General features: G+C 36.2%; 1 protein-coding gene across 6 annotated transcripts in view; it reads right to left on the reverse strand.

Moving 5' to 3' along the window:
- CCDC85A (coiled-coil domain containing 85A) overlaps positions 1 to 14,216 on the reverse strand; it is a 202,797-nt gene that overhangs the window by 9,810 nt on the left and 178,771 nt on the right. The window contains exons 4-6 of one of the 6 annotated variants that reach the window (XM_033838540.2): positions 8,615 to 8,749; positions 5,370 to 5,489; positions 1,801 to 1,899 (exon numbers count right to left, since the gene is read on the reverse strand). The exons of 2 other annotated variants lie outside the window; for them this stretch is intronic. In XM_033838540.2, the coding sequence (XP_033694431.1) occupies positions 1,801 to 1,899; positions 5,370 to 5,489; positions 8,615 to 8,749 (354 nt within the window). The remainder of the gene's footprint in view (positions 1 to 1,800; positions 1,900 to 5,369; positions 5,490 to 8,614; positions 8,750 to 14,216) is intronic. 3 more of the 6 variants (XM_033838542.2, XM_033838541.2, XM_019942530.3) reach the window with 3 other exon arrangements.

Below are 14,216 nucleotides of genomic sequence, written 5' to 3' on the forward strand. Positions count from 1 at the left end.
GGTACACGAAGAGGACAATAAAGGATTTTTGGAAATACAGGTGAGCAAAAATCAATGCAAAACTTATCAAGATCCAGTTCATTAGTGGGTCGCTTCTACGACTCAGAAATAACTTTTCTAATATCTAAAAATCTTTCCTCAAAAAACAAACAGTCCTGCTGTTTTACAGAAGTTCTGCCATTAAGCACAATGGAGATGGTCTCCTCTGCAAGCTATTGGGTTGGCCAAAAAGTTCGTTCTGTTTTTTTCTGACCAGATGTTACAGTAAAACCCAAACGAAATTTTTGGGCCGCCCAATACGTTGATTTTCATTCTTGAGGGAAGAAAATGGCAGTGGCAGTGCCTAGATTAACTACACTTGGGAAAGTGGAACGGGCTGGTCCTCAGAGAAAATCTGGGTATACATCTGACTTCACTGTTCATTAGAGAACAATTTGGGCAAGTAACTTAGTTTCAGAATCTTAGTTTCTTCAAATATAAAATGCAAGTATGGGGTTCTTATCGAGGACTTCCTAACCCAACTGCCTATGATCTGGGGTGAAACCCAGACCTCTGAATTATGAAGGAGCCTCATATGACTCTTTGAGAACCACTGGAGGTGTGACCTTCTATGGTCCCTTCTAGTTTTACAATTCCTAATGTCTGAACTTTAAAATTTATCTGAGGGAAATGTTCAAATTGAAAACCTTAAGGACAGGCAAAAAGCTACAGAAGATGAACAGTGATGCATTTAGGAAATTATGACATCTAGAACCAACGACCTTTTGAAAACAGACAAAAACAGATATGTAGGAAAGGAAAGCAGCCACAACACAAGCAAGCAGGAGCCTATATGTGCTGGGGCAAGAGTGTTAAAATGCCCATGGGACCTACTTTAACATTTACGGGATTCCAGGAACACCTCAGGGAGGTACATAAATGAGATAGCTGGCCCTAATAGCCTAAAGCTGAAGGGTATTTCCAAGCAATTTTGATACCCTAATGAACAAAGACTAGAGGGATAAAAGTACAGTATAAAGCCAATTCAAATCAGTGCTTAAAATAATCAGCCATGAATTTTTGCTTTTAAGAAATGTCTTCCCCTATCATATTCTACTTAGCTTTTTAACAAGCTTCACAAATTATAGTCTTGATCAAATGATACATCCAAGCATATTACTAAACTAAAATTACACAGGCTGTGCACTGTGAAAATAGCATGTCTTTTTTTTTTTTTAAACTGTGCTTTTCTATGACTTCATAAGGTAGATTTCTGTGTAGCTAACTCTCTCTTAAGTTCGTATCTACCTACCTCTTCCTATTTTGAGCTTGCATCAACCACTGAGAGGTAAAGGTACTGCTTGGCATGACAGGAGCACACATATCTCATGCATGAAGAACTAAGCAAATATTACCTATTAAGATAGGGATTTTTTTCCCCTAGTTACAAATAATCTGAAGAAGGTTGTGTTTTCTTTATCACAGGTTTTTAAACATAATTAAGGAAAATTATGAAATGGAAACTTATTTTATCAAAACTAGTAACATTTTAGAAAATTTATTCAAAAACTTTCACAATTCATTCTGCAACACAGAAATTGGCTGATTCTTGCTTACCTGAATATTTTACAACATGATTACTGTGTTAAAAAAACTGCAATAAAATTTACTAAAGAAAATCAAGGGAAGGTTGGTTTTACTTTCACATAAAAATATAAAGGCATTTGGCCAGCATTTTAAAAAGAATGTATTCATGAAGCAATAACTAAGCTATGATGAGGTTTTCAACACAGAATACACAATAAAGCACATTAAACTTACATTGCACATTTCTCTGACTATAGCTTTTTCTGTCTCACTAAGGTCATGTTCATACTCTTTACCCTGTTGACGATCTATAGTTTCCTGAACATCCAAGACCTGGATTTGTTGAAAAAGAAAAGCAAATTTCACATGGAAAAAAAACTTATTAGTTATGAATAAAAATCAAGGCGCTCCACTTTGTAAAAACCTTTAGTTTTCTCCATGTCTGCATATCAGAGTGGATTAGCATATGGCAAAATCTTTTAAAAGAGTTGATTGTTCTGAAAGCTCTGAAAGCTATCTGAATCCTACTTGATTTTCAAATGGCCATTAAGAGCAATCTATTGCATCACTAATAGTCAATTGAATTCATTAACAATTAGATGCATTTAGTTACTTTGGTCATTAAGATAAACTTGATTGTCAACCATTTGGAGACAGTCAATAATTCTTGCTCCATTGTAAAGACTGGCATAATTCTTGCTCCATTGTAAAGACTGGCATGTAATTAATTAATTATATTGCTCAACAGTCCAGATGATATGTAGACACGGCCTAAAGAAAAAAATGACTAAAAAAGGTAATAGTCACAGCTGAAACTGGTCAGAACCCAGAAATATGTAGCATAAGAACTTTTTGTTAACATTAACACTAGTGACCTCACAGTTCTTTCCTAGACATGTTTCTGGTGCCTAGGAAAGGACTAGGCCACAGCTCTTTGACAGAAGCAAAGAGAGACAATGGCTCCCCATTTTTGTGAAAATATTTGAGCAACACTAAATATTTTTCATTTTTTCATCTGGGAATGAGACGCTTTTAAACGATTTTAGGTTCTACTTCTCTAAATTATCACTAAATGGATTGAGAATAAAATTCTGTTCAAAATGTCTTTAAAATTTTCATGTCAATACTTTCTGTAGTAAAAAAGAGGGCAAAACTTTCGCTTTGAGTGCTGTTTAGTTTTCTCTACATCAGCTTACATCAGCTTATAAATCAAATCATTGATGTAGCAAAAAAAACCTTTTTCTAAAAGCTCCTGTAGAATCCACACTGAACTGTAACACTGCTAAGCTCCCTGGTTCTGCTGTTATCATGGTCAGTGCTGATAGCCACACCTAAAGACGTCACCTGAGAATTTGCACCAATGAACAAACAGGTGGACCAAAATAAATAACTCAGGCCCGAAGTGGGACCTTCATGTCGAGTTCATGGATACTGAGACTACAACAATATTTACCCGAGTTCAAATCTGTAATAAATAATCTCACAAACTACTTTCTCATTAACTCAAAACTTCTGGCCATTATTACTCTGTAGGTACTACTTCTTTAAAGAAGGATATGACAGTGGTAAATGAAGGCCTCATTCTGGTACTCAACTCATATTAGAGTCAGTTCACATTTTTTTTATACTTAGAGGAAATCACTGACGATGCTCAGTGAATATTCACAGAAAACTTAACTCCTGAAACAAGCTCATTTGCCTACAAATTCGATTTATAATGTACCTCAGAGAAGTGTACTTAAGTTCAGTTAATTTCTACTAAAGGAAGTGAAGCTCTAGTTAATAGTTAGGAATTTTAAAGCAAGAAAAACGTGGTGTTATCACAAGTGGGCTAACTCCTCACACTGGCTTACAACAACGCTTTCCCCACAGCTATGACCATGGAGTTTATTAAAGCCTAGACATTTAAAAAAAACTTATCAGAAGATGAGAAAAGGAGCCATTGTCCTGACTATTCCTTTCAGAACAGAACAATCTTATGATATAAATCAGCTCTACAGTGGTAGCTTTTAAAAACAAAACATTGAGTGGCTACATTTCCTTTTTTTACACTGAGATGTTCTGAGGATGCATTTCCCAGAGGCTATGTTTGCACATATTTCTGTTTCAACTCGTGGAAGCGAACCTATTCTATATTCAAGAGCTTCCAGTTACCCAATCAAGATGCTTCAGTTGCTTGGCATTACCCATTGGCCAAGTGAGGACACTTAACGTGTTCTGATTAAAACATAGTATCTTCCTCTCGAGATAAAATTTTAGATGAAAATTAGAGAATGAATTCAGAGAAAATTGAATAGCTCTTCCTTGCCCTCCTCTTCCTTTTAGGCCATACTAACACAGCTGCCTTGAGAAATTTGGGAATGGTGGCAATGTGACCCACTGCACTGATCTGATTCCAATTGCACAAGGCAATAGGCTGAAACAGGTTTCAAACAGTTTGGAAAGCAGGGCAGCGTGTTGCCTTTGGAGTATGTGCAGATACTAATACTACAGGATTGAAGCTACTCCTTCATTTTCCCGTTTCGGAAATGCTTTTCAGATCGCTAGTGCCTGATTTACGCTAAAGTAACAGCTTCTTTAGCATGCTGTTCGTACTAAACAGTATCCACATGCTGTCGCAGAGAGCAAGCCAGTTGATAAACCAGCAGCCCAGACACAGGGCGGTGCCCAATCAGTATGTGCTTGAGAGAAGCAAACTCATTTCATCTAAGTTACAGCAAAATATAACAAGGCAGCTAAAGCGACTGCTAAAACAGTCATCCTCAAGTAAATATTCTGCAGTTCTCATCTACTTCTTTGCTTTCTGCATGCCAAGGAAAGCGTGGGCCCCTTCACAAGAGTGCATCATCAGGCTGTTGATAAGTCATTCTGAAACCAAAACAATTTTAGAAAAGTCGTTGAAACCCATGTGGCAAAAGCAGGACTGAAGCACTCTACTTACTTTATGGCTCAGAAAGGTTTGACCAAGGCTACATGTTAGGAATTATAGATAATTTGGAGGACAGTGTTTTATACTTTGGAACTGATGAAACTTCAAGGAACTGTCTCAGTTTTTAAGATTTTTATTGCCTGCCGTTTCTTCTCAGAGAGGTAAATATTTACACTGCTTATTATTAATTTTACTTATTGGAAAGCTCATTACTGGTAAAGAAAAATAAATGATAAATTTCAGCCAGATCTTTTTTTAAGTCATTGCTGAAGCTGAAGTATAAGCAAAAAATAAAGTATCTTCATGAATAAGACCATATATCTATTTTCTAATACTCTATAAAGAAGCATTAAAGCATTAACTAGAGTTTGAAGACTTAATTTCTATTTAATGGTGAACAGAGTAGGTTTTTGTTTATTTGAAAACTTTCAGTAAGTTGCACAACGTACTTCAGTTGCAAAAAGAAAGAAAAATATGGTATCTTTCCTTATTTTGGCCAACTATTAACTTCCTATATTTGAAGACATCCATGCTACAAACATTGCACAGAAAATACCTGTAACAGTATTTTACACATATGAATATACATGCACATCAGACTTCAACTTCGATGCAGATAGATATGAATCACATTACTCAAAACAAAATGATAAAACTAGAGATTCAATTCAACCATAAGTATTCAAACCCACTATTAGTTTAAAAAAATTAAAATCATACTTTAAAACTTAAGATTAAAAAAAAAGTTACACCATAAGGGCTCAAAAAATAAAGTATCTATGGTTAAAACGAGACCGTGAGGATTACCAGACTATAGCGAACAAGCCACAACACAACTGAAGTACTGGATAAACGGCTGTACACAGTTGGTTACCTTAAGAGAGTGTACCACGGGTTCAGGCTGCTGAGAAGGTGTGGCATGTCCACTGAAGCTAGCTGGAGAGTTGGGTGAACTGTTACTCCCATCAGCCCCTGATGACAACCTAAAAGAACCCTTAGTAGAAAATCAACAACTTTGTTATTAAAACAAAGGTCGTTTATAACTGCAGAGATGTCATTCAATATTCAATTTCACTGCCAAACAAGAATTAGCCATTTTGTTAATTTTCTCTAGCCTGTCCAAAGATGCTATCAACCTGTTAACTGGAAGACACTCTCTGCTTGACCAGCAGAAAAGAAAAAAAAAAATGTAACCAAGAGCCATCTCTATGCATTTCCAGATGTCACTTCTGATTTACCAAAGAGAGCAGTGCCCCCTAAGGAATGCCCATTAAGAACATTTCAAGAATGACTTTTTGAAACTTAAAGATACTCAAGAGTAGGGAATTTGTGAGTTACTCCACAGCTGAGTTAAACATGCTCACTCAGCAAGACAAATGCCATATTCCATATGTCTCATAAATTGCAGACACATCACCATTTCTCAAAGGCATATTGCTGCATTTGAGAAATGGTGTCCCTTATAAACCCTTCTTTGAGGGAAAGACCTATGGTGGAACATTTCCCAAAGAGATTTAACCATATTCAACATCTTCTTCAAGAATTCTCTTATTTTATGAACTTTTAAAAACTGAAAAACAAAACATCACAAATTACATATTTGTAGTGTAGTGACTCTTCAACTGAACTGCTGAGAAGTCAGAACTTGGGCATTATTAATTTGACCTGTGAGAGTCACAGTCACCCATACAGGAACTGGGAAAAAGTAAAAAACATCACTTTTTCTAGGGGTTCCTTGGGAAAAAGACTAATGGATCAGGAAAGAAAAAGAACAGCAGTGATCTATCCTCCTAGCAAAAACAGTCTAATGGGAATTGCCCAAACCTGTTTTTAGGGCCTGAGAGATTTTAATTTCTGTCCATCAACAAATCTACAGATTTTTTCATAATAGATTAATAACTGTTCCCTTTAACTTGAGCCTATGAATCTAACCCCCCGAGAAGGAGCCAGGGAAGGTGCATCATGTGTGAAATCATGAAAGGAAGAAAAAACAGTGATCTGGGATGTTAATTTTCCAGCATCTACAGGAGAGCTTCTATGTTGTGCATTTTGGGGATGGGAGGGAGAAGCTGAGCACAGGTTACAGGTATGGGTTTTACACAAACACCACTATTTGTAGAGAAATTAACTCTTCCTGTTGAGTTTTACAAAGGTGATTATTTATATGCAACTTGGAAAATCTCTCTTCCCTTGTCATTGTCCTTTCTTCCTGTGTCCTTGAAGGCTATCCTTGCCACCTCACAAGCCAACTGAGGCCATGTTCTTTTCCTAATGCAATCAGGTCAGGTCCTGCCCCCGCCCTCACTAGCCAACAGGGAGAGGAAGCCATGGAATCTGACATTTAGGTGACCTCTCCAGCTTCTGTCTGCCGTTGCAACTAATGATGAAATTAACAGGAGGTGATGAACAGAACATACAATTATTATAGCCCCAACCCCCTCTGGGAAAAAATTGTTTATAATATTTGTTTTGCTGTATTTGTAATTTGGATCAAATCAGACATAATAGTACCCAAAACAAATAATAGAAAGTAAACTGTTTGAAGTTTAAAGATGGTTAATAATAGGCACACACTCCCCCCACCAAATTTGGGCATCCTCTTCCTTTGTAGAGATCAAATATTTCCAAAGCGAAGGAGTTATAAAGGAAGCTCTTCTTCCCTGAAAAGCCCTGATCCTCTACTAGTCTCTTTCCTGGCTGGTATCACCCTTATGAACTCTTTGGAAAAGGCTTCTGAGGTTATACACAGTTCACATGAACCCTCTCATTTAGACTCCACCACTGCAGTGCTGTTTCCTCTGACTGGTAATCTAACTTGGCAACAATCCTTCCCCCTCTGGGATACACTCCCTTCCAGTTCTCCCTTTCAAATCCTTTTCTGCCCAGCCCTTCTGTTTCAAAGGTTCCCTTCCCAGACCTGGCAAAATGGTAGGCATGCCAAATTCTAGCTTGCTATTCCTTGGGCACGGGACCTCTATCTTTCAGGGTATTTTGGTTTAAGAGAATTTCTGAAATCAATGATAAGTAGCTTCCCTAAACCAAATCCTCTGGGCAATTAAGCATTGTTTAAACTTAAGGAGAGTCCTGTCTGTTCAGAAAAAGATACCTTTTTATTAAAGAAGTTTCATCATCATCATGAAGGCTACAATGGAAACTACCCAGTGGAGAAACACTTATCATTCAGGGATTAAAGTTCTACTTAAAACTTGTTTTGCGAGCCATGGACTGGTAATCACTAGAAAGGTCAAGGTTTATATTGTATGTAGTTTTTGTGAAGCCGCAAAGGTTACTGAATGCTGGTTAAGTTGTACACTAACAGGTGCTAAAGAGTTTTCTAGATTATAACAGAAACAAGCACCTCATTCTATCACATCTTATTTAGTTACTATGAAATAAAAGCTTAGATTTCTATGTGCTTATTAGTAGAATCAGACCAATACCTGGAGTTTTCTCTGGGCTCCATCAATACATATTCTCCATCAAATAATACATTTTTCACTGAAGTATTTTTAAAAATATGCTACTGGGTGAAATACTAGCCCAACAAATAATTTTAAACAGTCCCTTGGAGTTTATTTCAATAAGATTTAGCCCGTTTATTTAAATTGTATCTTGGCTGGCTCAGGAGACAGGGAATTTAAAAAGAAAAAAATCTTACTAAAATGGGAAATGTGACTCCCAGCTTTGGGGTTGCTTATCTTCAGGCTACACATGATCACACAGCGCACGTACCACCTCTTGGGTCAGCAGTCAATTTGAAAGGGCAAGGAATAATTTTCTGGGCTGGTCGTGAGACATCTGATGGTGTCTAACAATTCATTTCCATGGCCACTGACCTTTAAACTCCTTTTCACAAAAGGTGCAGGTACTTTCCTCCTCCTCCAGTGTTTGGGGTTATTCAACTTTCACCCCCAGGTTCAGGGGAAAAAAAAAAACACTGAAGGCGACCATTTAGGAGGTGAAATAGACTCTACTCCCGCCTTCCCTCCCTGATTTGGACACACAGTGACTTTCATGTGTACAGACTTATTCTTTCCCCCCCAGTATGACTTTTCCTCTAGCAGCAGAAGCCATCTGGTTATGCACAAGTAAATCAGCAGCTGACTCGTCTTCACTCACCGGGAGAGTGGGCAGGCATCGTCCTATTCCTCGGCACCCTTGCCACCACTGCCAGACCCGCCGGGCTCTGGGCCCCCAGCCTTTCTCCATATTTGAGCTGTTTCTAGTTGGAGGTTGCCTTCTATTCTGGGTAGCCTTATATTTGGAACAATATAGTACAATCACTCAGAAAAATACTGTTTCCCAAGTCTCAAGAAAGCATATAGAATAAGAAGCTTAATGAAATGAACCACAATGACCACAATGGCAAGCTGTAACATGCACCTCTAACTAGGGAAAAAATTAAAATAAAAACTCACTGAAGTTCTGTGTATGAGAGCTAATGCTGATTTTTTTTTAAAGTTTTGGGCAAAGGTATAACTAATTCTCAAGCTATCAAAAAGGGACAGATGATAATGCCAAAATTCCAGAAAAAAAGAAAAAGGAAGCTATTTATACAACTTAATTTTGTTGGTTTTATTTGTGAGAAACAGAATTAACATAAATCTTACAAGTATTTAAAACTGCAACTTAGAAATTATTTAAATGCAATTGGGAGCACTCTGACCTTATGTTAAGAAACACAAATTGGGTAGATATATTCAACACTCAGAAAAACTGACACTGCATCAAATTCTCAGCAAAACTTCTGCACACTGGAGAGTATATAATGAACCAAGAGATCACCATTGCATTAAAGTAACTATTTTAAATGAGACATATACACAATTATCAACATTTATAATTAATTGGTTAACTCCCAAATTTCTGTACTGGTTGGAACTAAGACATCACAACTGACATAAAAAGAAAATACAAAATTTTTTTCCCCCTGAATTTCAGGTTTTTGCCATGACCAAACTGTCAGATTTTATTAAAATGATCAGAAGCAAAATGAACTAATTTGAACATAATTTCCTTTCCCTGCCAACTTTCACTAAGACCTGTATCTAAGAATGCTATATCCTAAGGAATAAGAAACAATTTTTAAAATATAGAAAATTCGCAAATATAGTCCAAAAATTCCAGTGTCCAAATGTTTAAGTTAATTTTAGGAGATTGAAAATGAGAATATAATTTTTTAGTTCTCATTAATCTATTATCCTTGAAGTATGTGCTTTACTGTGAATAGTACTGGTCTAATTTTGACTTTTCTCTAACTTTTCGAGGCTGAACCGTAAAGGAAATGTACCACGGTCTTAAGCGAAGTAAAAAAGGGGAGCAATCTTGACCAGCAGTTGGTACTCACAAAACTTTTTCCTGAATCTACAAAATCAATACCAGTTACCTATTAAATAAGTAAGTCACACATAATCCTCACATATAACAGAGAAAATTATAGATTTACACTTGGACCATAATGATCATTTCATCAAAGCAACACTGATTTAAACTTTGCTCTTTTAGTAATCATTTCATATGTCAGTGTCTAATTTATTTCCAACATCAAAAGAGTTATATCCAGGGCTTCCCTGGTGGCGCAGTGTTTGAGAGTCCACCTGCGGATGCAGGGGACATGGGTTCGTGCCCCAGTCTGGGAAGATCCCACATGCCGCGGAGCGGCTAGGCCCGTGAGCCATGGCCGCTGAGCCTGCGCGTCCGGAGCCTGTGCTCCGCAACGGGAGAGGCCACAACAGTGAGAGGCCCGTGTACCGCAAAAAAAAAAAAAAAAAAAAAAAAAAAAAGAGTTATATGCAATAATTTATAATATGGTTGATGGGTTAAAATTCACCTCCCATCCCAAAATGCATAGTTCTATTTCTGAGATGATCATTAACAACTAATGCAGACTTTTTACAAGTGAGTTCTATCTTCTAAATTTGGTTCTCTCCAAGTCTTACACATCTCTCAGATCTCATGTGTTTTTGGATTCAATCAAGTAAAACATAAGAACATCTTTCATTCTTCCTTAGTGTGTAGCAAGATTAAATCCCAATGCCTCTCCACTGTAACAAAGCTTATTATCATAACCATGAATCTAAGGTAACATCTATAACCATTTAGAGGCCTGCTGAAAAGGGCAGTCATTTATTTTCCCACTTTCAGAAAGTTGATACAACATGCAATAGTTACGCCTTTCAGTATCTTGTAACAGGTTCCTTTTAAACATATTAAATATAGATTGTATAGTATTATTAATCCCATAAGAGGGGGTGATATATGGGCCAGTTTTTTATGGAAGAATAAACTACTTGATGATATCATTTTAAAGGAATAGGTCCTCTTTTAGAATCAGGATTATTGACTTTCTACTCATGTCAGCAATTTTCTCGTTTTAAGTCAGGTCATGGAAAAATGTGTCTAGACCAGCCGTCATTTTTGACCTTCGAGTAAAATATATCTGAATAATACTTATATACCAATTAAGGCTTAGCTCTCTGCTAGCTCTACAATTGTCAATCGTGACATTTTTTGAAGACAGTTTCATAAAACATAAGCCTTCAATAACTCAGTGGTTGGAGTTATTTCTGGCAACTTCAGAGCGTAAAGTGGGGAAACCCAGATTCCAGCCATCAATTGGGAGAACAGTTCCCAACAACCTTAAGAAAGTCACTTCCTATTCTCTGAGGAATTCTATTTTGCTTTGTTTTCTGGAGTTTTCCAAAGATCCAGACTCATTTAAAAAAAAAAAAGCATGTGTGAATGACCCTACTACTCCAATAGAAATCTGTGTACTCATCAACTACTTTATATACAGTTACTTAGAGTAATCTGCAGATTATCTAGTACTCTGCAAATTATTTTACTTTGCTATATAGCAAAGTAATGCTCTGCATCAAGACTGTGTGGGAGGTGACTTACAGATCACTTACTGTGTGCTAAGTACTCATTATAGAAATCACAAATTCTAATACTCTAAGCAAACACCATAGATAAGGAAATAAAAGCACACCTCAACATAACATAGGCCATATATGACAAGCCCACAGCTAACATCATACCCAGGGGTTGAAAGCTAAAAGCACTTCCCCTGAGCTGAGAAACAAGACAAGGATGTCCTCTTTTGCCAGTTTTATTCAACATGGTGTTGGAAGTCCTAGTCATAGCAATCAGACAAGAAATAAAAGGAATACAAGTTGGAAAGGAAGAAGTAAAAGTGTCACTGTTTGCAGATGACATGATACATACAGAGAAAATCCTAAACACGCCACCAAAAAACTGCTAAAGCTCATCAGTAAATTCAGGAGAGTTGCAGGATACAAGATTAATATATAGAAATCTGTTGCTTTTCTATACACTGATAATGAACTATCAGAAAGAGAAAGCAAGAAAACAATCCCATTTAAAACTGCATCAAAAAGAATAAAATACCCAGGAATAAACTTAACCAAGGAGGTGAAAGGCCTATACTCTGTAAAGTATAAAACTCTGCTGAAGGAAATTGAAGGTGATACAAATAAACGGAGAGATATCCTGTGTTCATGGACTGGAAAAAATAATACTGTTAAAATATCCACGCTACCCAAAGCAATCTACAGTCAATGCAGTCCCTATCAAAATACCTGTGACATTTTTCACAGAACTAGAACAAATAACCCTAAAATTTATATGGAATCACAAATGACCCCAAATATCCAAAGCAAGCTTGACAAAAAAGAACAAAGCTGGAGGTATCATGCTCCTTGAATTCAGACTATACTACAAAGCCACGATAATCAAAACAGTATGGTACTGGCACAAAAACAGACACATAGATCAATGGAACAGAACAGAGAGCCCAGAAGTAAACCCACGCACTTACGGTCAATCAAGCTATGACAAAGGAGTTAACAATACACAATGGGAAAAAGACAGTCTCTTCAATAAGTGGTGCTGGGAAAACTGAACAGCTACATGTGAAATAATCAAATTAGAACATTCCTTCACACCATATACAAAAATAAACTCAAAATGGATTGAAAGCCTAAATGTAAGACCAAAAACCATGAAACTAGATGAAAACATAGGCAGAACACTCTTTGACATGAATTGTAGCAATATTTTTTTGGATCTGTCTCCTAAGGCAAAGGAAACAAAAGCAAACAAACAAACGTGACCTAATAAACTTAAAAGCTTTTACACAACAAAGGAAACCATTGACGAAAATGAAAAGACAACGTACTTAATGGGAAAAAATACTTGCAAATGATATGACCAATAAGGGGTTAATATTCAAAATATATAAAACAGCTCATAAAACTCAATATAAAAAAAAACCTGATTAAAAAATAGAACACCTGAATAGATATTTTTCCAAAGAAGACATACTGATGGCTAACAAGCACATGAAAAGATGCTCAACACCACTAATCATCAGAGAAATGCAAATCAAAACCACAAAGAGGTCAACCCCCTCACACCTGTTAGAATGGCTATCATCAAAAAGACCACAAATAACAAACGTTGGCAAGAATGTGGAGAAAAGGGAACCACTGTGCACTGTTGGTGGGAATGTAAATTGATGCAGCCACTATGGACAATGGTATGGAGGTTCTTCAAAAAACTAAAAACCGAACTACCATATGATCCAGGAATTCTACTACTGAGTATATATCTGAAGAAAACAAAAACAAATTCAGATGGATACACACACCCCAGTGTTCACAGCAGCATTATTTACAATAGCCAAGATACAGAAGCAACCTAAGTGTCAATTGATAGATGAATGGATAAAAAAGATGTGGTGTCTATACACACACACACACACACACACACACACAATGTAATACCACTCAGCCATAAAAAAGAATTAAATTTTTACATTTGCAACAACATGGATGGGCTGGAGGGTATTATGCTTAGTGAAATAAATCAGAAAGAGAAAGAAAAATACTGTATGTTACCATTTATATGAGAAATCTAAAAAATAAAGGAATGAATATAACAAAACAAACAGATTCATGCATCTAGAGAACCAACTAGCGGTTACCAGTGAGAAGAGGGAAGCGGGAAGGGGCAAGACAGGGGTAGGGAGTTAAGAGGTACAAAGTACTAGGTATAAAATAAATAAGCTAAAAGAATATACTGTACAGCACAGGGAATATAGTCAATAATTTATAATAACTTTAAGTGGAGTATAATATATAAAAGTTTTGAATCACTATGTTCTACACCTGAAACTAATATTGTAAATCAACTAAACTTCAATTTAAAAAAAACCAAAAAATTAAAAAAATTTTAGTATTAGAATTATTATATAATGTAAAAATGAAATGAAATAAAATAAATCATGAATTCTAATACTATAAGCAAACACCCTAGATGAGGAAACAAAAGCATCCCTTCAAATCACTGACGAAGATAAAACATATTGGTACTACTATTCCTCTTTAATGACATGATATCTGGAATATCTTTTTCCATGAAAATTGAGATTTGGAATACTTTCTAGTATTGTCCTTAAAATAACTGACCTCTCCTTCAAAATTAAGGAAAAAATATGAAGCCATTCAAATTTTTAAAAGATCATCTAAACGAAGAGAGAATACTTATATTACTTATGGTCTCACTGAGGAAAATTCACAATGTGAGTTTTAAGAGAACTAGCAAGATGAAGCTATTGTGATTATTTTCTTGCTACTTTATGGTTATATTTTATTTATTACTCTTAGTAAAATTATTTTAATTGACACTCTGGAAGCTT

The sequence above is a fragment of the Tursiops truncatus genome, chromosome 14 (assembly GCF_011762595.2).
Source record: "Tursiops truncatus isolate mTurTru1 chromosome 14, mTurTru1.mat.Y, whole genome shotgun sequence".
Lineage (NCBI taxonomy): Eukaryota > Metazoa > Chordata > Mammalia > Artiodactyla > Delphinidae > Tursiops > Tursiops truncatus.